This window comes from Akebia trifoliata, chromosome 8 (assembly GCF_017979445.1).
Source record: "Akebia trifoliata isolate Shusen 1 chromosome 8, ASM1797944v1, whole genome shotgun sequence".
NCBI classification, from domain to species: Eukaryota; Viridiplantae; Streptophyta; class Magnoliopsida; order Ranunculales; family Lardizabalaceae; genus Akebia; species Akebia trifoliata.
Genome location: NC_141382.1, coordinates 3,237,113 through 3,263,512, shown reverse-complemented (window position 1 = coordinate 3,263,512; position 26,400 = coordinate 3,237,113). Strand labels below are relative to the sequence as shown.

Below are 26,400 nucleotides of genomic sequence, written 5' to 3'. Positions count from 1 at the left end.
AATATATCTTATGTTTGAACCATCAAGACTCGTAGAGACTTGAGATCGAAAACATGCACAAAATCTAGGGTTCCTATTTAAGTGAGCTCTTAGACATTAGGGCTAGAAATGGGTCAGGTTCGGATCGAATATGTGTCTACCCATATCCATAACCAAACTCAAATCCTACTAACTCAACCCATATCTAGATCTGATCTAATCGAGTTAATTGATTCAAGTCGGTCGGGTCGGATAATTCCAAACTATTACAAAATAATTTTATTAAAAAACGTGGTTTAAATGAAATTTAAACTCAAGACCTCTCCCCTTTTGAAAATAAACTTTGACCACTACACTTAATACTCATTTGCTGATGAATGATAGACTAAAAAAATATATAAAAATATAATATATAATATATAAAAATATAATATATAATATATAATATCATTCAGATATAGGCAGATATAGGGATGGGTCCATATTTGACTCGGGTCAACGAACATCAACCTATATCTGACCTATATTTTAATTCGGATATGCTTAAAGAAATCAAATCCGCTAAAAATCAAATTCAGTTCACTAGGATTTCGGATAAAATCCGACTCATTTTAAGACCTATTAGCATGCACTAGTCAAAGGGGGAGATACAAATATATCAAAATATTTTTTAGATATTTTACTAATTTTCTTATTAAGCTAAGGAGTTAAGTTTTTCTCTTTTTAAAACAAAAAAAAAAGTGTTTGGTATCTTTATGTGGTCCATTAGCTGCACATTACTTTCTATCAGATGCACCCCATCATTAAAAAAAAACACACTTGCACTCCACTAATACAATTGCACTCTAAAATAAAAAAGTTGCGCTACTTTACTTAATTCTTCTTCTTGAAAATTAGCGAGGAATCACGAAACCAAAGCGTTATTAATTCTAAATTCAGCTTTCGAGACTTCATTGATCGACAAGTAGGGTAATAATCTGCAGAAATTCCAATTAATGATAAGTAGTGTAAAATGTACAAGATCTCATTCTAATGATGAGTTTTATATCTTTAGTATCAATGTAAAATTCTGTCGTAGGCCCGTAACAAGTAGGGATAGGATGGGAATTAAAAAAAATGAACATTGTTAGTTTGGAGTGCAATCGGTACCAAGTGATGATGTGCAACTAGTATGTCCATATCATTAATGTTAGAAAATTTGGTGAGACCATGATGAGGTCACTGCTGACATAGAATTACGAAAACACCCCTACGAGTTACTATAAAAGTTGAAGTCGTGTGGCGGTTTCTGTTGTTGGTTGTGTCATATTTCCGGTGAAGAGGAATGGCTTCTTCGTTCCTCGCTGCAGTGGCAGAGAAGACAGGATCTGCTCTAAGAAAGCAAGCCTTGACCTTAACGGACGCGGCTGCTGCTAGAATACGCCATCTGTTACAGCAGCGCCAACGCCAGTTTCTTAGCCTCGGCGTTAAGTCTCGTGGCTGCAACGGCTTATCCTACACCCTTAATTACGCAGGTTCGAATCTTCATCACTTGGATTCTAGTTTTATTTTCCATCAGACATGTTTTGTTTATTGAGATTTAAATTGATAATCAACCACAATATTCGATCATCAAATCTGCAGAACATCGAAAAGGTGGGAGAAACCTAATTTAGTTTCTTGTTTGGGCGTTTTTTTGTTTCATTTTGAAATAAATGCCCTATTTTCTTAGATTTTATGTTATTTTTTTGTTTTTCTTTTTGAAATAAACTTAATACCACATGCCTGGATTTGAAATCAAAATGGGAATTATATATATATATATATATATATATATATATATATATATATATATATATATATATATATATATTTCGTTTGTCTAAATTTTGGATTATTGCTTGAAGATTGGTTTTTTCTGTGAAATATTGAAGTTTAAGTGATAAAGATTGTGAGGTGCATGTGATACCGCATGTAACAAGTTGAGAGATGAGAGGATTATATTATATTCGAGAAAGATTACATCCCTGATATATAAAACCGTAGGTTTCCCAATTCTCCCCCTCCCCTCCTAAATCAAATATTCCTATTAGAGTTTCTAGCTTGGGTATTTGATGAACAGTACCCATTAGGACAATTCAAGAATCAAGACATTTAACACAACAAAGCTATTGTAAGAGTAATTTCTATTCTTTGTCGTCAGTTTGTGTGCTAAAGATATTACTAAATAAAAAGAAACAAATACCCAGATTTTTGGGGATCAATCTTTCTAATTCTTTAATATTAGTTATTAAAGATATGAGAGCATTTCCAAGCTAGCAGGGTGGCCCACGAGGTGGGACTTTGTTATAAAGGTGGTCCACGAGGTGGGGCCTATTAAGGGGGAGGGCTTGATTGGGTACTTTGGGTTATGGGATAATGAAATGTATATCAGGCTCCTCATCACTCGTGGTGTTTGTGGAGTGTTAGTTAATTCTTGCGTCAATTTGGGATCATAGTAGGTCTCATGTTCGAGTCTTCTCAATGTGTGAGTAATGACATGGGAACATCTCCATGTTGGGCAGGTAGCCCATGAGGTGGGGCCTGTTGATGGGGTGGTCCATGAGATGGGATCAACTAAGGGAGAGGGCTAAACCTAGTAGTTTGGGTTATGGGATAAAGGTATTAATCTCCACTCCTCATCAATCACAGCTTTTGTGGAGTATTGGTTAATGTCTCTGTGTCAATTAGATGGTATTAGAGGATATTGGAAGTACAGAAACACATTGAACTGCATGAATTGTACACAACTATACCAAATGAAAGAAAACATAGGAATTGATATATGTTATCTTACTCAATTCCCATGTTGGTGTTCGAGGGTTACATTGTTGGGGGGGTGGCTCAGCCAACATGTTATATTACTATTGGAGAACCTTATTGGGGTTGATGAAAAAATAATATCGATGGTGCTCAAACTATCTGGTAAAAGTGGTAATCGAGGAACAATTATAGTTGTTGACTGGCTAGGTTTTATCATTTGGTGTGTGTGATCAAATACTTCTAATTCATTCTCTAAATATTCCACCATATGTTCAACTCAATGCTTATGTCCAGATCATCTACGCTTTTTCTCTATTATTCTTGTGTTGGTTTTGACGCCAACACATAGTAAGCAAGTGAAAAAGATATTACTTAAGCTTACACAAGTTTCAGAAAGTAAAAGTACGGAGTACTGGCTTTATAATGTTGTATGCATTAAAGGCGATGATTAAAGAGCTTTGGTGAAAAATGAAGAGGTTAAGCAAATATGGAGGATTTTTTAGTATCTATTTAATGAGTACTACATAGGGCTCTCATGACTAAGAAAAGATGCACAGAGGAATTAGGAATATACAATCTCATACAATTATGATATTAGATGTGAAAACAACTTTTTTGGTCTAGTTTTCATGTTCTTCATCGCTCCTGTTTTTTTATGTAACTATAGGAACATGAAATTTTTCGAATCCAAGAACTATAATAATCAATTAATCATCAAAAAAGTTGAAACCTATCACCCTAAATTAGGGAAGTGAAATCCACAACCCTCGAGCCAGGAAGGTGAATCTACGACCTTTAGAGGCAGAAAAGTGTAATCATGACCTTCCTAGGACTCTCTTGATAAGTTGTTGTGTCGAGATCCAAAGCTTAGAACGACTCGGTGCACATTCTATATACTTATTAAAGAATGATGAAACTAAGTAACACGTGGTCTGACAGTTAGATGAATTGTAACGCCATAGTCGAATACCAATATGTGGCCATTATGTATAAAAAATATTTTCATTAAGCTTTAAAGAGACCATATGGTATAGAATCTAAATATGTTATCAACAAGAAGTATAATGCAACCAAAAGTTTTCAACAACTTTATAAACATAACGGATTAAGGTAAATGTACGCAATTTTATTCGAAGTAACTCGGTTACTTCGCCAAAATTTTTATTGGCTTGATCGTTAAAGTGAAATTGCAAGGACAAAAGAGTTGAAACTTGATGATTTGAATCCATCTATGACTAACGACAAAAGGATTGAAATTAGAAAATATTTGGTTCTAGCAATTCTTGGTGTCGTTCATAGAAGAATTCTCTCAATTTTTTTTTTATTCTTCTTTTTCACCTTTATCCTCAACGTCTTTTGCAATGTGGGTGGATAGATCATAGGACTTCATATGACTTGTTTCTTAAGTGACCAGTAGCAAGGATTGATTGATCAGACTAAGATCTTCTAGGTTGAGATCATGCCAACCTTTTTCACTTATGAGATTTGTGGGTATTAGATATTTTCTAACTTCAGTCTTCTTATCTTCAATCCCTTGATTGACTCCTTCCACCTAGTCTCAATTTCGTTATACCTGCAATTACATTCTTACGATTAAATCAATAAAAATTTTGTAGAGTAACAAGATTATTTTAAGTAAAATTGCGTACATTTGCCTTTATCCATTTTGTTTATATAGTTTTTGAAAATCTATTGTTGTATCATATTTTTTCATTCATATATCATATTCAGATATTATAACATGTGGTCCCTTCGAAGCTTTGTGGAAATTTTTTTACACATGGTATCCATATGTCAGTATTCGGATAGGGCATCATAATTCATCTATCTGTTAGATTTTGTGTTGTTTAGTTTTATCTTTCTTTGCTTATTGCAAAGGATGTACTCCACTGTCATTCTTAGCTTTGGATCTTGACACAACTTATCGGGATAATCCAAAGAAGGTCATAATTATACTTTCTCGACTCTAGGTTTATTGATTCACTTTCCTAATTCTGGGATCATGGATTTTGATTTTTTTCCAATGTTTGAACTGGTTATTATGATTTTTAGATTCGAGAAATTTTCATGTTCTTATAGTTATGTTTCATGACACTAGTCATGACTATTACTGTGGAGGCAAAAACCTTCTTGGTGGGGGAAAAGATGGCAATAAGATATTTTGTTGTCTTTGAAGGAATAGTAAGGTTATAAGAAACTCTGCCTTTGTAGTGTTTCTTTTGCACCTTATTTCCAATCCTTAGCTTGTATAAAGGAGGAGGGCTTTGGCAGCCTAATTTTTTTTCCTTTTGTTAACATAAATTTGTATCATTCATTTCATTTAAGTCATATGGAGAAGTGAGGCTCTTGCATCGGTAAGTCTTGGTAAATGAAGAAAAGATTAAGGAAAGGCGGTTGGATTCTTTTTAAATAATTTTAGGAGATTACACATGGAGCTCAGGATTAGGAAGAGGCACTTGGGAGATCATGAGACCACTTAGGAATTAGGATTACATACTAAAGTAAAATTTGGGTCTTAGAAATATAAGAATCTCTAAAAAGTATAAAAACAGGTAGGTCCCAATTGTATTCCGATTGAAGTATAAAAATGTATGTGAAGCATTGGATTTCCCTGACTAACTATGTTGTTCAATTATATATTGAAGTCAAAGGCGTGGATTAAGGTATTGCGAGCATATATGACGACTATTGAATTGTCAAAAGACCTGGCTTTAAATAGGACCAAGTGGAAACATGATTCCTTTTAGGCAACCCTACTAGTTGGGATAAGAATCAATGATTCGATAATGATATTTTGTCACGCCCTAAAATCCTAACACGAATCCCAATGATTAAGTATTAGAATCTTAAGATGTTAGATATTTCGCATACAGTGATAAACACATATAACTCAACAATTTCAGACAATGATACCATATATTGCAATAAAAACATAACTAAATATGATACATAAATAAAGACATTAGTCCTATCTCACAAATCCCTTTATTTATATTTAACATAAAGAAATATTGGCATGTGTGCCGAGAATATACTAACCTACTCTCTCAACGTAAACCAATTACTTTATCTAATAACGCTCACAACACACAAACCTATTGATCTTGAAACTGTAATAATCCTACATCTGATCATCAATCACTAGAACTTCTTGAAATTGAGATGATTAATAGGGTGAGTAACAAGGGAGTTACCCAGTAGGAAACATATATTTCTAAATCATAATCCTAATATGCAAATTAATCACACATTCATTTGTAAAAAATGCAGGTTTATTAAAACATTATTTTGTCTAGAAGATCTTAATAACTATGAAATAAAACAAAATAAAATACTGCCATAAGCCTCAAATACCAAACATACAACATCCACCTATAAATACAACATTCAATGACAGAGTACTATAATAGAGTGTTGGGAGTCGCGACTAATGTGAGCATCTCAGTCAAGATATGATTGACCCAATATTTCACCTGTGTGGAATCCCATTATTAGTTCCCGATTCTATGATCAATTACTGTCATACTTGGGTGATTGATTTTTCGACTTAGGTTGGCCGTTGACCAAGGTCTTAAAAAACGACCAATTAAGTGGGTCATTGTTTCCTGCTAATGTGACGTGTCATCTTTGTCGATGCCAATGTGACGTGCATGCGATCCTTAGTAAAACTCTATCATTTATACAATTATTTTTACATCTTGTTCTGTATTAAAGATAGAAAAGGATTTTCCGGATTCCTGTTGTAATGTTAAGTTCTTATGCATCCCATATTACATAAGAAATCAGACATTGCAAATATTATCCTAGAATAATGTGTTGCTCTGGAAATGACTCAACATGTTGTTCTTTGTAGGCTTTCACAATCTCTTTAATAGATTACTAAAATAACATATAAGTAAAAATTTTCCTCTTTTTTTTTTTCTTCAAAACATGAAACTTTTTTCTAATAAAAAAACATGAAACTTTCTCTTTTTAAAAAACAATAAATTTTTTCTTTTTTTCAAAAACATGAAACGAAAAATAACAGTTATGTAAGTTGAATACCCAGTCTATCATTCAACACAGATACATTTTTTTTTCCCATTGTCTTACATGACAACCAGCCAAAGCATTTTCTCTCATTCCCTCTTCGTGTCTTACACGATCCTCAAATCGAAGTAACTCACATATCTCTCTTTCGTGACTTACATGGCATACGCCGAAGCATCTCACTACTGGGTATTCACTCCACATACACACTTAACTGAGAATCACGTTCTCGGTACAATTAAACAAGTGATCACATCTTGAGTGTGACTTTAATATCAAAGAGCTATAATCTCTTTTAAAATCATTTTTTCCCATCAATCCAAAACTTAAGTATACCTTTTCAAAATGAATGAAACTATTTTTGAGATCACAATGAAATACTTGAACATGAAATATCAATTTTTTCATAAGATAATTATCTTGCTCAGTTAATGGAAATCATAGAAGAACTTGTTTTAATTTTCAATATTTTTCATTCTAAAATTCTTCAAAAAATGCCTTCTTTTTTTTTCCACAATAATATTTCTACTTCTAAACAAAATGGTTTATCAAAATGGGTTTTTGATTAATCATAGACTATGCTTGATTTGCTCAAAACCATGTTCTATCATTTCAATTAGTTTAATAATAAGAAACATTATTGGTTTTACTTAAAATCATTTTAAATTAAAAACTTTTAGAATTAAAACATTTTAATGGATTTTTTTGGTCTCATCAACAAAATCTCCAATTACATAAATACAACGACGATATATAATAATTCTAATGTAACATGCATGAATTTTTTTGCCAAAATTTCTTTTCAATAAATTCATCTTTACTGATCAAATTTTTTTTTTTGCCAAAATACATTCATTGAACATAAATTTCAAAATGACTCATTTACTTTGAAACAAATTTTTAAACAAATCCATGACTACAATTAAGGAATTGGAAGTTCTCTACCTCATTGTATTTAATTCTTAGCTTCCAAACTCAACATCTTGAATCTTTATTCAACTAACTTGGCTTTTTATTCACTTTCTAATGAGGTCAAGGCCTAAATCAAAAGTCAATGAACGATAGTTTTTAGATTCGATTTCTCTCAATAGCTTTAACAAAAATGAATATGAATTAGCTCTTTATATACATATATATTCTTCTAAAATATCTTTTTGAGTCAACTAACTTAAACCATCAAATCAGGCTCATGCAAAATCATGTTTTTCGACAGTTCTAAATCTACTAACAATACCTGTTTGACTCAAAAACTCTTCCATCAGAACTTTGATTAATAAATCAACGAATGACTCAGAAACTCTCCCATCACAACTTCGATTAATAATCAACAAATTTCATAAAATTTATTCCTCGAGATAAGTAATGAAAATTTCAGGGCATTACATGTTTTTGATGGCTTCGAATCCAATCTAAGCTTCCATCTGTGATTTATTAATGTTCTGGATTTTCCATTTTTCTTTGATGGGAACCTTGGGAAATCACATTTGGGTAAGAGTTTTTGTGTGTGGGGAGGGGGATAGGAAACAATGTATTAAGCTCGAACCTGGCATTTTTTCTGTACTCATTTTCTCAATCATAAGGTTCTAGGCAAGGCTTTGAGAACCATAGGAAAAAGGGGGTTGCAGTGTTGTTGGACATGATCAGTTAATACTTAATAATTTTTAGAGTTTGTGTATTATTTTATCGGTTTTGAAATACATGAGGTTTGAGTGAGAGATCGATTAAGACTGAACTATCAAGTGAGCATAACTACTGATGTCTACGTTAATTACATTTTACTGGAGACATTTGGGCAACCAACAAGATAGCAAATTTGCCAAGTGTTTAGCGCCAATCTTCTGGAATTATGGGTAATAAATTCATTTAGTAATTCACATATATTTAAGGCATGATTATCTATTCCTTCTTTTTTTCTGACAATTAATCCTTTTTATTTCTTACTTGAAAATATACACGATTTGATAAAAGTAAGTGCATTTCATGAAGAAAATAGTAGGAAACAAAGATAAAATGAAAATTTTACCTGGTCTGTGGTCCTATAGAATTTATTAATACGATTAACTTTGTAGTTAGCTAATTTGTCGGCCTTTGGGTTCTCTTAATGGAGAATGTGGACGTAGTGTTGTTTAAGGCCAAGGCGCTTGTGTACAAATGGACCTCCATATTGGGTGAATTCAAGGGTGTTCGGTTTGATTGTTTTGTATTTTAGTTGGGAAGACCTTGTTCGAAGGGTGGTCCAAGCACCTACATTCCTTGTATCCTTTGTTTAGGTTCGTGTACACTAGGACCCTACATTTCATGGGCCTTAGTGAGTCCCTCTCTACTAGTCCCTCACTTGTTAATATCCTTCAGCCGTTTCTTGCCTCTTCAATAAATCTGTCATTTACCAATTAAAAAAAGAAAAACACATTCAAACATAATTTATTTGACTCCCAATCTATTTGTTTGGACCCTATTAATAGCAGATTGGCATCTGAACCAGAGCCATTATCAGCCGTATTTGATTTTTTCAAAAATGTCCTAATAATCGATCTGTATCTTTACGAATGACCAGCCACCATACCAAAGAGCAAGATTGAACCAGGATACAAATACAATAGCTTTGTGAACATTAGCATCTCATCACATTGGCATTTCAGTCTTAGCATCTTTAATGACACAATGCTTTAAAAATTTTGCAGATGAGAAAGGAAAATTTGACGAGTTGGTAGAGGATAAGGGTGTCAAGATACTGATTGATCCAAAGGCACTCATGCATGTTATAGGAACAAAGATGGATTTTGTGGATGACACGCTCAGGTAGGCAATCTCCTTCATGTGCTCTAATTTGGCCAGTTCAAATGTTAGGCCATCTTTGGATTGTCTAATGGTTGTAACTCTAATCTCTAGATGATCCCAATTGTCCAATTATATAGCGAGTTTATATTGATGCACCAACTTTTTTATAGCACACCAATTAATAAAACTATGTATGACACACCAAATGAGGATATAGACACAAAAATATTGTTATGAAACAAAAGGGAAAAAAATTTGGGTGAAGGGAGCAGCTGCGACAACAGTCAATGTTTGATTTCTTATTTCTACATCATCCCAAACACCGTGTTTACTTTTAATGTTTTGGTGTGCTTTAAAAAAGTTGGTGGGTGTGGTAATATAAGCTCTCCATATATCTGTCAAATGAACGTTAATGACCACATAAATGCCTGAATTTTGGAATCTGGAATATGAATTTCTGGGGTGTTAGCATTTCGGTGCTCTAATTTGATTTGTGCCCCATTTGTATGTATTCCACATGAATATATTTGTTTTTTTATTTTTCTCTTTCTGATTTTGGTCTAGATCCCTTGTTTCCCGAAACATTTCTTAAACCGTCACTTCTTAATTATCCTCTAATAACTACTTTACGTTCAGATCTGAGTTCGTCTTTATCAATCCAAACTCCAAAGGTCAGTGTGGTTGTGGAGAATCCTTTATGACAAGAAGCAGCGCTGGAGCTACTAAACCAAGTGGTAGTTAAACACGATAGCAAATTGAATAAAACTGAAATCGAGCTCTTGGGTATTCTATATTTGCCCAATCTAAACACTGCGAGCTTCCGACTAAAAGCTCAAACTCTGAGATTGACCAAGATTGAAGGGCGTGGCTCTACTCAGCGAGTCCACATTAACACATCTACTTTAGAATCAATTCTTTCTAGAAGTTGTTTTTAACATTACTTGTATAAACATTATATATATTTTAATGCTATTTGTTGTATTTGATCGCGATATTCATCCCAAATCTTTTTAATTGGAATTTTTTGCTGTCCACAATGGGAAGAATTGTTAATGAGAAATCTATTTCGCTAGGAATATATTTTTCAAAAAAAAAATCTTACAACTTAACAAATCACAACCGGTGATAAACACATATTACCACAGCAGATGTGCCAAAGTTGTAGATAAACCTGTGTATATTACTACCTTTGTATCTTTTATTTAGGTGGTTTTTCCCAGATTTCTGTCGCTTAGGGTGGGTTTGATTGTTGGTAAAACTGATTTTCTGTGAAAATTTGATTTGCTAGAGTTTGTTTCTATCATTTGGTGAGAATTTGGGTGTTTTTTTTTTAAATCATAGAAAAATCAATTTTGGAAAATGGTATTCCAACAAGAAAATTTAAGGCGGAGTCTTTCAAATTGATCCTCGTCCCATTTATGAATTAATGTTCTCATTCTGATTTCCAAAGTTTTGCTTAGAGGGCTGTCGATGGAATGGATCAGACCTGAATTCCAATCCAATTAGGTAAGTTTGTTCATATGGATTAAGGTTTTGGGACCCAACTTGATAAAACATGATCAATTATGTGTTAGAACTCTATAACGTGCGACCTATTGTCCTCACCGTTTTTGCTTGCTTAATTGCAATAGAATTCTATACATAAAAGATATTAATATTTAAGAAATCTCAATATCAGTAGAATTATAGATATTCTTTAAAGTTAATAAGAAACCTTGATGGATAGGAATCTTATTAAAATAATAATTCTAAACTCTCAATCTTAATTTATAAAAGGGATTGGCGACCCCATATTGAAATATACGAATAGAAAGAACTAAGTGTGAAAAACGTATAAAGTAGAGAGTTTTAAAATAATGATATCTATCAATTACTAAAACCCTAGCCGATCCACATAAAGAGAAGGGAGAAGGTGAGTCTAGAAGAAATGACCAATTTGATTGAGATTTTAAAAACTTCGAGGAACATGTGAATTGCAAGGTACATCTCTAATGATTTTGAATCAACGATTTTATGATGACACAAGGTAAATACCATCAAATCGTTTTAATAATTGAATGAATAATATACATGAGGTATGCAACATATTAGATCCTATTAGAAAATCATAGTTTATTAAAGTTTTATTTAAGATTTTGAATGTATTAAAATTTAACACTGTTCTAATCTGAGAGAAAAGAATCCTTCAATTAATATTAGAGAACTTCTATTAACACACTGAATTTTACTTATAACACGCCAATTCATTATGTAAGACATCAGTTTAATTTCATAAGGATTGGTTGGGGTGTGTGTGAGTGAGAGAGAGAGAGAGATGTAGGGGTGTCAATGGGTACCCATTTAAACGAAATCGAATCGGAATTGAAATTGAAAACCCTGGTTCCGATTCTCTTTCTATTGGAACCGATTAGAGTTGGGTCTAACATGGAATCAAATCCCATTAATTTGTATTTTCAATATAACAAATTATAACTAAATTAATAATTTTGTTGATAATATGTTAATTTTTCAAAAGGAAAAAAGATTTATAATGATTTAAAATACTTCTTTTCTCAATTGATTTTTGAGAATCGAAACCAATGGTTACCCATGATTTTTGGAGTTCTGATTCCGATTTCATTTATTTTGGAACCAGACCCAGAACCAACAAGAACTGAAACCGAAATAAATATAATGGTTATGATTCTAAGTTCCTTAGGAACCAAACCGGAATTGACCCATTGACACCCCTATGTGATGTACATCAATATTTTTTAGAGCTGATATTACCACACCAAGTGTGCAATTTGTCAATTATTTACATAGGAATTGGTGTGGCAATAGCATCTCTCGATTTTTTTTTTAAATCCTTTACATTTGAATTTGATCTGATCCAAACTTGATTTGGTGGTTCTAAGGGTGGGATACTAATCATACTTGGTTACAGAGTTACTAATCTTGAAATTGACTGGTCGAGATCGTTTGATCAAATTGAATTTTGGCTACTCTGGTGCATGTTAGCAATGTCCAAGCTTCTAAAGGTCAAGAACTGCTGCTAGTCTATTTTCCATGGCGTCTCGCACGTGCAACTCAGCTTGCAATGTCCAACTTTTACTATACTAGAAAATTAACCTCGATAAGTTTTGGGTCGGATCTTGACAGATCATTACTCACCAATAGGGCCGTCAATGGATCGGATAAGACCAGAAATCCTATCTGATCCAATCTGATAATTTCGGGTCTGGATTGATTATTTGGATTCTTATAAAGTTATGATCTAATAAATTATTGGATCTAGATCAACACTGTCTTGATAGGATAAATTGTTATAAAGTATATAAATCATATTGTATATTTGTTTAAATATATAAAATTCATTTAGATTTTTGTATATTAAATCCGGTTTGAATCCTAATATTGAGATCTGATAAGAGTCCGATCCTTATCAGATCAGTTCCGGATCAGATTTTATCCTTTATCAAATTGGTACCAAATCGACCACAATCCAATCCAGACCCAAACCATTGACAGCCCTACTCACCAAAAGCAAACATCACCTTTCTTGAACCGATCCATAAATCCAAAACCAAACATAAGTGGCCTGATCCGATCTATAAGTAAACCAATGATTCAAGCCCAACTAGCAAATATTTGGGAAAAAGGCTTTAATGATGATGGTAACGTGGTTAATAAACGGGCCGGATTTTAAGTTATGGTCAATTGTGATGTACTTTGGTATGGTCAAGATCCTGATTTGACCCGAAAGGCTCATCAGTCATGACTGATAGATTTGGTGGTGGGATCCACATGTCCGGAATCCAAACCCAAATTCAACATCAATTCTTTCAAACAACTTCCCATCAAAGTCGACTCAATGCTTCCCCTAAGAAACCCAAACTTATAGGAATCATAAATGGTGGAAACACATAACCGCTCGATTAGTTGCATTGGTGGATTTTGGTTATAGAAAATTCACATAGTTTTACAAAATAAATTTATAAAATTTGATGGTTTTGATCATCCAATGGGGTGGACCGATATCGAAGATGGAAAAAGTAAATTAAAAAAATGATTTTTTTTTTGTTTGTTTGGTAAAATACAATTTCACCGCACTGTTTGTTTGAATAATTTCGTGGAAGAATATAGTCTTATAGCCACAACTTTCTCGTCAAGGTGGGGAATTATTTGTCGAACCGATCATCTGAGAAAATGATTTTCTCCATAATTCGATTTCCTGCCGAATCATTTTCTTGAAAGTCATACACACCCCTAAGAGAAAAAAAAATATAGAATAAAATTAGTTTATTAAACAAATTCAATTATAGGTGTTTGACAATTAACTAATAGAGAACCCAAGGATAGGATGCATGAACCAAATTATGTAGAAGTTTTTTATTTATTTAAGGCTAAATGTCTACAAGACATTAAAATAGTCAATTTGAGCACACTATTAAAAATGTTTGTACCTACTTTCTTGTATGTAGATAGGAAGTCTATTATTAAGAGATTTGAGATCAATCAAACATTTTTACGGTACCCATTTTAAGATAGATTGAGTTGTTTTAAGATTTGAATCGTTTTAAGATTTATGTATTTAATTTACTAGCGTCGATGTCTTTCTTGTTGTCTGAGTCAAAGGGCAATCAATTTTCCTTGTCATTAGTGAAAGGTCAAGGGTAGGGATTCTCCATCTTCAATGACTTATATTTTTGTGCTCATAATTTAAAATCCTTTCTTAATGCATTGTCTTAAAACAAAATTGAGAATTAATCTTTCAGACCTTCATCTGGTTTCACCTAATCTTCATTGTGAGCACGAATAGGTCATATTTGAACAAATTTCCCAGCAGTCGTTGTATCCCTACCTTATTATCACTGAGCGGTCGTTTAAGGGCCTTAGCTAGTGATCCACGTCTCTCTCTCTCTCTCTTTCTCTTTTAATGAAGTTTATGTTCCATCATCTCATTGATCGACTATACTAGATCTAACCAATTGCCCATCCCATCTCTTCTACGTTCTTGACATTCCATCTTTCTTTTGATAGAATTTTTAGTGGCATGTTTAAATCAATTGACCATTTCAAGTACAAAATATTTTTTTATGGCAACCATTGAAATTGAGACATTCCAGCCAAAAGCATTCCAAGACGATATCAAATTTCAAATGATAATTAGAAAATCCCAATTTTTCGTTGGAGTTGGTCATGACTTTACAATTCCTAATGAAAACTATAATGAAAAGCAAATTGGTAAACTTTAACCAATATAATACATCTATGTTTCAATTCGTGCTTTTTCTAAACAGATCAACAATGGGTTAATCTAAGTTTAAGCATAAATAATACTAGATATGATCTTGACCAAAAGTAACTAGAGATTGAAGGAGTTGAAGATCCATGGATATTAGTATCTTTGAACCCTACCATATTTAGAAAAATATTCTAAAAATTATATTATGTACACAAGTAATTAGCAAAAATATAGGTCTACCTAATCCATAAACCATTCTATATGGGAACAAAAAAACCCTATTTTGGCCAATCATATAGACATCAAAAGGAATAATGGGTGGAAGGCATATAAACTAATAAGGTAGTAGATGAATACAAACCCCTATTTTGACCAATCATAAATGCCTACAAATTTTAAAAAAAAGAAAAAAAATACAATATAAAATATTAGAATCTACTTTTGAGAGAGACATCTTGGGTCCATGCCCTCTTCTCTCTCTCTCTCTAAAGTACAAGTGTCATCTTTTGATTAATTAGAAAGGGCTTTCTCCTAAAATAACATGGGTTGTATATCCACATCTCATACCCTATACTTGGTGAGGGAATAACTACCCAAGGCAAGGATATGGCTGTCCATGTTGTTATGGGCCTACACTAAACAAAATTCTATTTATAGCAAGGAATCTTGGTGTGCCATGTGTTTATTTTTTATTTTTTATTTTTAAATTTCTTTCTTTCTTTTTATTTCTTAGGGCTAAGAGATGTGGCATGGTTTTAGATTTTTAGGTATTGACAAGGAGTTGATGTTGACTCATTAATAAAAGGATAATACCAAACAAACCCATCTAAAGGGCAGGATTAAAAATGCAAGTGGGCTTACTTGTGGATGATTAGGATCAAATAATATATTTTTTAAAGACCTTGAATTGTTAAATTGAAAGTAAACTCACCTCCTCTCCCTCTCTCAAAATCCCTTTTTTCCTTCTTTCTTTGAGAGTTTATATTATCAAACCACCTTTGTTCTTTTAACGCTAATGATTTTCTGACTCGAAATTTTTTCCTAAGTCTGCACTCAGTTGATGTGGCAAGGGGCACATAGTTCTGTGGTTTTGTGCCCTTATCATGTATAGACCGAGTGAATATTTTTGAATAAAAAAATCACGACTTTTTTTAATAATACACCAAATAATAAAATTGTATACAACATATCAAATAAGGGGTACATGCATACCCCAAAAAAAAAAAAAGGGTTCTTAAACAAATGAAAAGAAGTACAAGAATAATGGAACAACTCACAATCCAACAACAATCAAGCAACTTTAATTTCTTCCTCAATCACTAACTCTCATAACTAATCCCTTAAGAGTTTGAAGTATTGTCATGAAATTTGACAATTTTTTCCGAAAATTCAGAATGTTTCGTCAAAGTGGATAGGTGTTGTTGATTCACCAATTAATCGGCGAATCATAGATTGTTTTGTTTTTCTTATTCAGAATCTAGTTCCCTAGTTCCAAATTTCTTTTGAATCTATCTGAAATGAGTAAAATTTGCTCCCATCAAATAATTTCCAAATGAAGAGCCTTATTATCATCTAAATAGAAACCTAAAATGAAAAAGCTTTATTAGAAGAATAAAATATGATCATTAAAAAAAAAAAAAAGAATGGTTACTATCACTACCCAAACTCTACATTTAATTTATTATTTATTGTGTTATAAAAAGGGTTGGTGTGGCATAATAAACCCTCTCAATTTTTTTTTTTCCAAATTGTCTCTATCTCCTCTTATTCAATGTTGAATTTATTTACATTTAATTTCTTCTCTTTGAGTACTTAAATTTCTGAAGAGATCATAGAAGAACCAATAAGAGAGCTCAGTCGGTTGAAGAGGGTGGAGAAGGAGTCAGTAATTCTAGTGGGTTCCTGCCAAAGACCTCACCTTTTTTTTAATTTTTAATTTTCTATATATATTTTTTAAAATCTTTTCAAACCCCACACCTTTGAGACATTTTCACAAGGACAAGATCTTCTGACCACTGTACAATATATGAGAAGATTCAAATCTCACAATGTTTACTAGAATCACCCTTTTTTTCTAGAGAAGAGAGAGGAAGAGAGGGACAATCTTTTGCTTCTCCGTGTCTCTCTTTCTGTTGGGTTTTAAAGCTTTTTCATTAAAGGAGGCCTTGTTCTTATTAGACTTCAAAAAAAAATATAAAAAAATTGGTCTCTGTTTCATTTTTAAATTTCTTTCTTCTATATCTGTATAAGAGATTTAGTAGAAAACCCAGAGAAAATTAGGAAAGAAATAAAGATGGTTTGAGGTGAAGTTCATGCATGGAGGGTCATAGAGTTGGAGAGACTAATCTTACAGATTCTGGTCCATCAAGCCAATATCTACCACCATATACTCTTCTACATGGTTTCAACACATCTCCTGTAACTGATTTCATGTACTTTTCTTCAATTCTCTTCATTGGGGTTTCTCTCTCTCTCTCTCTCTCTCTTCAAAATCAATACTTTTAGAATCAAATACTTCATGGGTTTTCTTCTTTTCCATGTTATTTATAGTTTTTTAGTAATGGTTTATGGTTTCTCTTAATGTTTAGAAATCAACATGGATCTGCTTTTGATTTTGGGGAGTTAGAAGAAGCAATTGTGCTTGAAGGAGTTAACATTAGAAATGAAGAAGCCAAGAAAAGTAAGCCCTCTCTATACTTTCTCCTTTGAAATTTATTGAGAGAGAGAGAGAGAGAGAGGTTTGAAATAGTCTACACAAGACTCAAGATGGGCTTGCCTTTTCCAACACAGTAATCATTCTCATACAGAGAAGCTTGAATGGTGTGAGGCATCAAACAAGGAAAGCTGACCTCTGAGGATCTCTCACAGCATTACTTACTGACTTGAGTCTTAACTGCAGAAAAGGGAATAAATTCCTTCTGTTAATATTTGAAAAAAAAATTTAAAAAAAAAATGAAAAATCTTGGAGTCTTTAATTTTTTCTGATTCTCTGAGATTTTTCTTTTGTGATTCTTGCAGCTTTTTTCAATAACAAGCCAGCTGCTACTCTGGAAATGTTCCCTTCATGGCCAATGAGATTCCAACCAACTCCAAGAGTAGTTTCTTCTCTCTTTGACCATATATTCTGACATGAGATTTTGCTTTGCAAAAACAAAGCATAAAAACTAGAAGAAAGCACTCTTACTTTCTTATTTCCAATGTGTTTTTTACATGCTTTGAGTTGATTCTTCAAAACCCATTTAAATTTCATATCTTGTTTTTTTATGAAGAATTATAAAAAGTAAGATTTTTTTAGTTTCTTTTATTCTTTGGAATGATTCTTCAATATCTCATACCCTTTTCTTGTTAACAAACAAGAAAAAAAGTTTTGAATTTTTTTAGGGGCTTTTGATGTTCTTTGGGGGTGATTCTTTAAAATCCCTTTTGAATTTTTTTTCTTTCTTTCAATATTGCTTTCTTCATAAGCAGACAAGTGAGATTTTAGCCATTTTTTTTTTTGTGATGATTCATGAATACCCATTTGAATATCTCATCCTTTTTTATTTTTTTGTAAACAAACAAGAAAAAAAGTTATTTTGGGGGGACTTTTGATGTACTTCGGGGTGATTCTTGAATCCAATTTGATTTTTATTTTTTTTTGATTATTCATGAAAACCCATTTTAGATTTTGGTGTGATTTTGTTTCTATAGGGAAGTTCACAGTCAGGAGGAGAGAGTACTGATTCAGGGTCTGCCCATAATACTCTCTCATTTAAAGCTGATTCTAAGTTGGACCCAGAATCTCCTATCAGCAAAAAGGCATTAAAACAGACTTTTGATCAGAAGCAACAGCAGCAACAACTAGTAGACATGGCTAGTGATAACTCAAGATCAGGCCCACTACAGAATCAACAACAGCCCAAAACACTAGATAAGGTTTCTCTATTCCTCTCTCAACAAATCCCAAAATCTCAGAAAAAAAAAGTTGGTTTGATGGTGTCTTATCTTTTGTAAACTTAAGTTATATATTTATTACTATTTTGAAGTTTGAACTCCAAATCTCTTCTTCAACTGAGAGATATAAAAAAGCTGAGTTTTTTCAGCTTTATTAATAAATTTCTGATCAAAATTCTGAGTGCTTCTGACATATTGGGAGATTTTTCAATCAAATCCCAATAAAAAGAGAGAATCTTTATAAAGTAATTATTATAACTAATAATTAAATAATTATCACAATTAGTCTCCTTCACTCAAGTCCCAAAACTTAAAAAAGAAGGCCTCATGTACAATTTTCTCTGTATTTAACCTCACATGATTTTTTTAGCTTTCTAATCATTAACAGTGATGAAAGTTATAGACTCTTAAATGGTTGCTTAACGACCCCTCAAAGCTCAAATCCCAAGACTCTAATTTTATTTTTAATTTTTAAATTTCTATTAACTCCCACTACTTTTTAATCCATTTTATCAGATTTTCAGACCCATCATCACCATGTCAAGCTTTAATTTCTGAAACTTTGAACCCAAAATCTAAAACAGTTTTTTAATGTAATTCTCTTTGTCAGTCAAATTTCAAAACATAGACCAAGACTCAACAAGAAGAGCTCTTTTGACTATCTCTCAATAAAACCATTTTTTTCTTCTTAAATGTTGCAGAGAAAGGGTGCTGGTTCAACTTCAGATAAACCACTTGATTCAAAGGTCTCTCTCTCTCTAATTATTTTATGTTGTTTCAAAGAACCCTTTTTTAAATTCAAAGTTCAGACTTTTAAGCCGAAAGACTCTTCTTTTGTTTGGATTTGAATTATTCTTGCTACAGACATTAAGAAGGTTAGCTCAGAACAGAGAGGCAGCAAAGAAAAGCCGACTGAGAAAAAAGGTGGGTCAGATTCTGACCACAATTTCTCGCCTGAAAATCTTATTTTCAAGCCAAATCTCAAATACCCATTTGTTTTCTTGGTTTGTATTTTTTTTAATATTTTATGTTTAATATATTTAATATTTAATTTAATTTAATTTTTTTTTTTTTTTTTTTGCTTTGCAGGCTTATGTTCAACAGCTAGAATCAAGTAGGATAAAGCTTACTCAGCTAGAACAAGATCTTCAAAGAGCAAGATCTCAGGTTCTAAAAATTTTACATTAAAAAACATTAAATAAAAATAAATAAATAATATATGATTTATATGTTTTTAAATTTATTTAGTGATTTTTTATTTTTCATAAATAAACATGAAAATAAATATTTTTAAATTTATTTGGTGTTTTTTTTAGGGACTATTCCTAACAGCAGGAGGTGGTGCAGGTGGAAATCTCAGTTCTGGTGAGTTTCTGTAGTTTTTGACTTTTTCTCCTTAATGAATTTACCATTATAACCTTTGTTTATGAATTCTCAGTTATTATGATCCTGTACTTCAGAGACTTGGATAACTATCCAACTCCAAGTATATCTTAAAAAATCAGCCTGATCAACGATTGGCATATTTAATACTATCTCTTCTAAGTTCTAAATGGTTATAAAACACCAATTAGGCTAATGTACTACATGGAGTATGGGTTTTTGGGTAGTTAACCAACTCCCTAGAGTACAGAATCCAGAAGCTTAGTTAATTGGTTCTGTTTCATATTTAATACTATCTGTACTGTAGACGACAAGAATCATCTATCAATATTAGTCAAACAATGGCCCACTTGGGAAACATACTGGACCATAATCAACTCTAGCCGTTGATTCCTCTTTGCATTCCTTTTCATCATAAAAACTGCCACAGTCAATAAGAGAAAATCAATTTAGTATGATTTTGATTGATATGGCTAGAAAGATATTTGTAGTGATGCCCATGATTCAAAGTATCGGAATTTATCAGTTGAGTATCTTTCGATCGATGCAATATGGATTATTCTCTTTATCGGACCATTTTATCGAGATGAGAGTTTTAAACCTTGATGATGCCTACCCTTATGTGGGGCTTGTCTATAAATGGTATATGGGTTTTATCCTGCACTGACCCAACACTAGGATCCACTTGATCCAGATCCAATCCATGCGAGTACCTTATCGAAAACCCACCATTGAGTCAATATAAATCTGTTAAATTTATGATTCAGTAGAGATGGGTAAGAAAATATTTGCAATGATGCCCACATGTATGTGGGGCTTTGCTATGCATGGGTTTATGGGTCGATCCAGATCCAATTCATGATCAACCCAAATACTATATTATATCTTATTGAAAACCCACCTTTTGAATTTGATGAGTAAATAAAAGGTTCCATTTGACCCAATGCCTTGATCCAGACCTGGTTTATTTTATCGAGTCGGTTTGTACAATTGGGTTGACCTGATCCAGTAGTAAACTTAATACATTGGTCTTGAAGTTCTTTTTGGGGACAATTGCACCAAAACCATCTTCATGGAAAAATGAGAAGCCAAAAGTGCTTTTCATCAGCATTGGTTTCTGGATTTTGCGGGAATCTTATAGTTCAGTGTTCACTATAAACATGCTTTTGACTTCTAAAAGTGCTTTTAAATTAATACTTCATTATTTTCTTACAGATGCCGCGATATTTGACTTGGAGTATTCAAGATGGCTAGAAGATGATCAGAGGCACATGTCGGAGCTTCGGACTGGGTTGCAAGCACATCTATCTGATGGCGATCTCAGGATAATATTGGACGGATACCTCGCACACTATGACGAGATATTCCGTCTTAAAGGAATCGCAGCTAAGTCCGACGTCTTTCACCTCATCACTGGAATGTGGATAACTCCAGCGGAACGCTGTTTCCTATGGATGGGTGGTTTTCGACCCTCGGAACTCCTCAAGGTTTGAAACATATTTTCTTTACACATAAGAGGGTACTTTAGTCATTAAAAAAAGTTATTGGACCTTGGAAACAATTGATAGCTAGAGTGATTGGTGAAATTTAATGACTAATAATCATCCCTAACTATTAAAAATGACAAAAATAACCTCAATATAGTCTTATTAGTAGTTTCTTCTATATATGTTAGTTAATTTGTTTGTAGTTCCAATTTTTTTTTCTTGTTTGATTGATTGCGTGAGTTGTGAGTTTGATATTCAGATATTACTGCCACAATTAGACCCATTAACAGAGCAGCAGTTGATGGGAATCTATAACCTGCAACAGTCCTCACAACAGGCAGAGGAGGCTCTATCTCAGGGTCTTGAACAGCTCCATCAATCTTTAGCTGACACCATTGCTAGTGGGTCCCTCAATGATGGGAACACCAACGTTGGAGATTACATGGGACAGATGGCCCATGCTTTGGGCAAGCTCTCCAATCTTGAAGGCTTTGTTCACCAGGTAAGCCCCTCACCACCACCACCCACATTATCTATTTCACTGGTTGATGGCATTATTGTAATTTCATGATCATGTTTTATTTTTTTATTTTTAAAGTAAAATAATTAAACACCTTAAATATGGTAATATTATTCTATCATTTAATTAAAAAAAAAAAAAAAAATTTATTACCATTGTGTAATAAATTTTGAGAAAATTGTCTTAGCACACCAACTTTTACTCATAACACACCAATCCTTCTGAAATTAAGCATGTGTACGTAATAGTTGGTGTGTCACTCAACTTTTGCTAACACCACCTCAAATGTGTACTAATTTTTAGGTGATTTACATATGAATTGAGGTGGCATTAGCAAAAGTTTGTGTGGCAATAGAATCTCTCTTAATTTATTGCCCTTTCAGTATAGAGCCCTTACTTTTTTGTTATTAAAATATAAAATAGAACCTTTTTTTAGTACCTAAAAAACTACAGAAAATCAGGGCTAGCGATGTCTTGATTTAGTTAGTCTGGCTGTTTATTTGGTGTGTAAGATACCCCAGAGTGCCACGTATTACTCTGGGTTTCTCTATGAAGCTGGGGCATTATAGTAATTTGCACTTGTTTCATGAAGCCTATCTTAGGGTTTGAGGTAAATTTTAATTAAAGTTCAAGAGATAAAAAATAAAAAATAAAAAAGATTTTAAAAGCTCAAAAGGGTTCCAATCAAAAGATGGTAAGAAAGTGACACAACTAACATCACATTGCCACCTTTTGAAATAAAAACTCTAGCTTGACCTATAAACAAAATAAAAAATTGAGAAAAATAAATGATTTTTTAATTAAATAATAAACAAAAACATGTCTATTTTTCTTGATCTATATATGATTGGAAGAATCCAAACCCATTTGTTTTATTTATTAATTCTGCTCATTTCTCCTTCCATTAAGGATCCATTCCAACATTTCTTTTGTCTTTGTGCCTCTAGGCCTCTTTTAAAATAATTACATTAGTTTAGGGCTCGTAATATTCATCTTTATTGATCGAGATTACTTATTCGAGTCATCTTGGTATCATTTGTGAATAAGACGAGATGTCAAAATCAAGATGTGTTTTCTTCTTCTTCTTCTTCTTCAGATTTTTTTCGAGATAATTTTGAGGTACTTTTCTAGATTTTGGTTAAAATTAGAGACACCTCCCTATGACGAGGACACTTCGAATTTTTTTTCCCCCAAAACTAGTTAACTTCAACATCTAAGACAATTCTTTTTAAAATAAACCCTAATCTTCAAACTTTAGGTTAAAATAATCCAAAATTTCTCCTCAATAACCTATCATCTTCAACGATAATTAACTTTCGGCAAAGGATGAAGACAAAGGGTATGTCATCAGTTTGAAAACACGGGTATATCAAATTTACGTAAAACCTACCCAATTAATAAAGATTTTTGTTATATAACAATTAAAAATAATAATTTTACTTACGATGTGGTATTATAATAGGATGATGATGAAGTATATTCATTAGAATTTAAGTTTGGGGTATAATATTTTCATGTAATTTCTCTTTTTTTTTTTTTTTTTCCCGAATTCTAGGCCGATAATATGAGACAGCAAACCCTTCATCAGATGTGTCGGATTTTGACTGTTCGACAGGCAGCACGATGTTTTTTAGCCATCGGGGAGTACTATAACCGACTACGAGCTCTTAGTTCTCTTTGGGCGTCTCGACCACGAGAGTAAGATCTATCATCATTCACGACATTAGTGTTTATATATATATTTTTTAATTTAAGTTTTAAAATTTTAATTTCTTCATTATTGGTATAAATATATTTTTTGATGTATTATGTCATGAGGTTGAATTGATATTTCAATTTAATTTATCTAAATATTAATAGATTAATGATAAATAATATTGAATTTGATATTCCTTGCAGGAACTTGATTAGTGATGAAAGCTCATGCCAGACAACCACAGAATTACAAATGGTTCAACCTCCTCAAAACCATTTTTCAAACTTCTGATCGAGATCGAATAATAGAGTTTTTGAGATAAAATACAATGTAATAAGGTGTATATATGTTTTTATTTTTATGAATATTATTATTAATGTATTGATATACATCTTATTACAATGCATCTTATCTCTAATACTCTATTACAACATGTTATAGTGCATGAAAGAGAATATATATTTTTGTAAATATGAGGATATTTCATGTGCTTTTAAGAAGTGTTTATTTAATTCCAAAAAGAAAAAAAAAATTACACTAATAAAGAAGTTTTCTTGGATTTCTTATGGAAATCACTTTCAGTAAAAATTCAAACAATTTATCGGATCCAAACATGATTACTTATGTTAGAGAATAAAGCTAAGTTTCATAACACTTCTGAAGTCTAAAGTTTGAAAACGCCTGTAAAAGTTTGGAAATTAGAAATCAAACTTTAGAAGTTTCATCCAGCAGTCCTTGTCGTTGGTTCAAAACTTTTGAATTTTAAAGGTGGATCAAAGGTATTGCAAGACTTAGTCATATTAAATTGGGTCAAAATCTCAACTAAGTCTTGTAGCAATATTTAATATTTTTTGTGAAGAATTTTGAAAGTAATTTTAAAAATCATTTATAAATCTAATATATATATATTTTTTTCTTGTTGGATTCTAATTTATTTAATAAGATAATTATTTAAGTCAAGTTGAGTTTTTGAATTTTAAAATTAGGATTAAAATATCAAATCTATTGTTTCGTTAGATTCTAAAGTATTCTATTGATATAAATGTAATTGGGTTCCACTTCCTTAACCTTTCTTATTTAACAAAATGGACTACACGTAATATATTTGGATTAACAATATGGCAAGAACTAGGTGGTTGGTGAAGGAGAATTCAGCTGTAATTAAGGGTCTGTTTGTTTGTTGAGAAAGTCATTTTCTTACCCACTACCGTTGGAGTTTTCCTACAACCATGAATTTTTTTATTTTTTATTTTTTATTTCAAAAGTATCCCTAAGAGACCACAACAAAAAAATAAAATAAAATAAAGATGCTATATCCCCATGGGGTTGGCTTCTTAGTAAAACTAAAGACAAAAGTTTGCTTCCTTACGTCGTGTGTTCAAAATTTGGTGATCTCCTAACTTATTCTGTTGCAAGTTGGGAAGTTTTCGGGTGGTTGGTACGTGCGACTATAAGGACTAATCCTATCTCCAAAGAGTGAGGGAACCTTACGATATATGGATTTTTTATGAAGAATTCAAGATTGGTCCTACCATCTAAAATTTAGGCATTGTCGGTGACTTTAGGCTTCTGCTCCCATGAAATGGTCTTTGTGCCCTTTGTTGATTTATTGAAATGCCACGAACGACGATCAAGATCTCCATTGACAAGTATAAAGAGATCATGAATATAAATAATAAGAAATAAAAAAATGAATCAAATCTTAATACAAAATGTTACATTCTACATAGGGTGAAGGCATGGTGGGATTTATATTAAGGGTGCAACTTGGTTCGGTTTGAGTTCAAATTGGAACTGAACCGACATATAGGTCGGTTCCACTAAATAAGAATCAGAACTGAACCAAATAAACCCGAACCAAACTAAAGTCAATTCGATTCTATGGGTTGCCAATATTCTATAAATTGTAAGTAACATTTTTTAATGAAAAAATAAATTTATAATAAACATAAAATTTCATACAATAAATCACTAATCTATCCATAAAAAATTATTAGTTTATCTATAAAATATCATTAATCTATATCCAAGCTCCTAAAATAATTCATAATAATTATTATATACATATATATTTATTTATTTTATTTGGGTTCAATTCTATACAAGCTTGATCCGATAATCGAACCAAATTGATCAGTTCTCCATTTTCGTAATTCAGAAATGAACCGCAATTTATTCTAAACTGAATCAAACCACCTCAAAACTATCGGCTTGGCTAGATTCTCGGTTTGAGCAGGACCAAGTTGCATCCGTAGTTTATATAGAAAATATTGTAATAAAATTTGGAGGTGACAAAGGTGTGGTATTTAAATCCAAAAGATTTGGATACTTGTAAGCATTCAATAGTGTTGGATACAAAAAGCATCCAACATCAATAAGCGTATGCCATCTGTCTCAGAATAAACCTTATCAAGTGATTTCCATTCAATGTATCTTTTACCCTTGCCCTCCAAGGAAAGGAATTGATCCCTGGAGTAACTGGAAATTATCTTACTTTCTGTCACATCGTCATTATCCTATTGGTGTTGGACGTTTTTAGTGTCCAAAGATTTTACAATCCCTCAAATCTTTCTCTCTTAATAGTATT

At 32.3% G+C, this 26,400-nt stretch overlaps 3 protein-coding genes across 8 annotated transcripts in view; 2 read left to right on the top strand and 1 right to left on the bottom strand.

Moving 5' to 3' along the window:
• The window catches only part of LOC147395479 (ferredoxin, root R-B2-like), a 93,967-nt gene that overhangs the window by 33,927 nt on the left and 33,640 nt on the right, over nt 1-26,400 (bottom strand). The gene's annotated exons all lie outside the window — the stretch shown is intronic.
• Nucleotides 1,260-10,604, top strand: LOC147395482 (iron-sulfur assembly protein IscA-like 1, mitochondrial). The gene is made up of 3 exons (XM_086451160.1): nt 1,260-1,493; nt 9,471-9,588; nt 10,204-10,604. The coding sequence occupies exons 1-3, from the start codon at nt 1,304-1,306 to the stop codon at nt 10,307-10,309; spliced, it is 414 nt and encodes a 137-aa protein (XP_086307286.1). The 5' UTR covers nt 1,260-1,303; the 3' UTR covers nt 10,310-10,604.
• On the top strand, nt 16,532-24,219 carry LOC147395481 (transcription factor TGA9-like). 6 transcript variants are annotated; one of them, XM_086450756.1, is made up of 12 exons: nt 16,543-16,688; nt 17,383-17,474; nt 17,813-17,889; nt 18,485-18,709; nt 19,429-19,473; nt 19,592-19,651; nt 19,817-19,894; nt 20,044-20,092; nt 21,326-21,597; nt 21,857-22,099; nt 23,673-23,815; nt 24,017-24,219. In XM_086450756.1, the coding sequence occupies exons 3-12, from the start codon at nt 17,848-17,850 to the stop codon at nt 24,102-24,104; spliced, it is 1,245 nt and encodes a 414-aa protein (XP_086306882.1). In that variant the 5' UTR covers nt 16,543-16,688; nt 17,383-17,474; nt 17,813-17,847; the 3' UTR covers nt 24,105-24,219. The 6 variants fall into 6 exon arrangements, with proteins under 6 accessions (XP_086306884.1, XP_086306882.1, XP_086306881.1 ...); XM_086450755.1 differs by lacking the exon at nt 16,543-16,688 and adding an exon at nt 16,708-17,226 and having other exon boundaries at nt 23,733-23,815; XM_086450754.1 differs by lacking the exon at nt 16,543-16,688 and adding an exon at nt 16,712-17,226.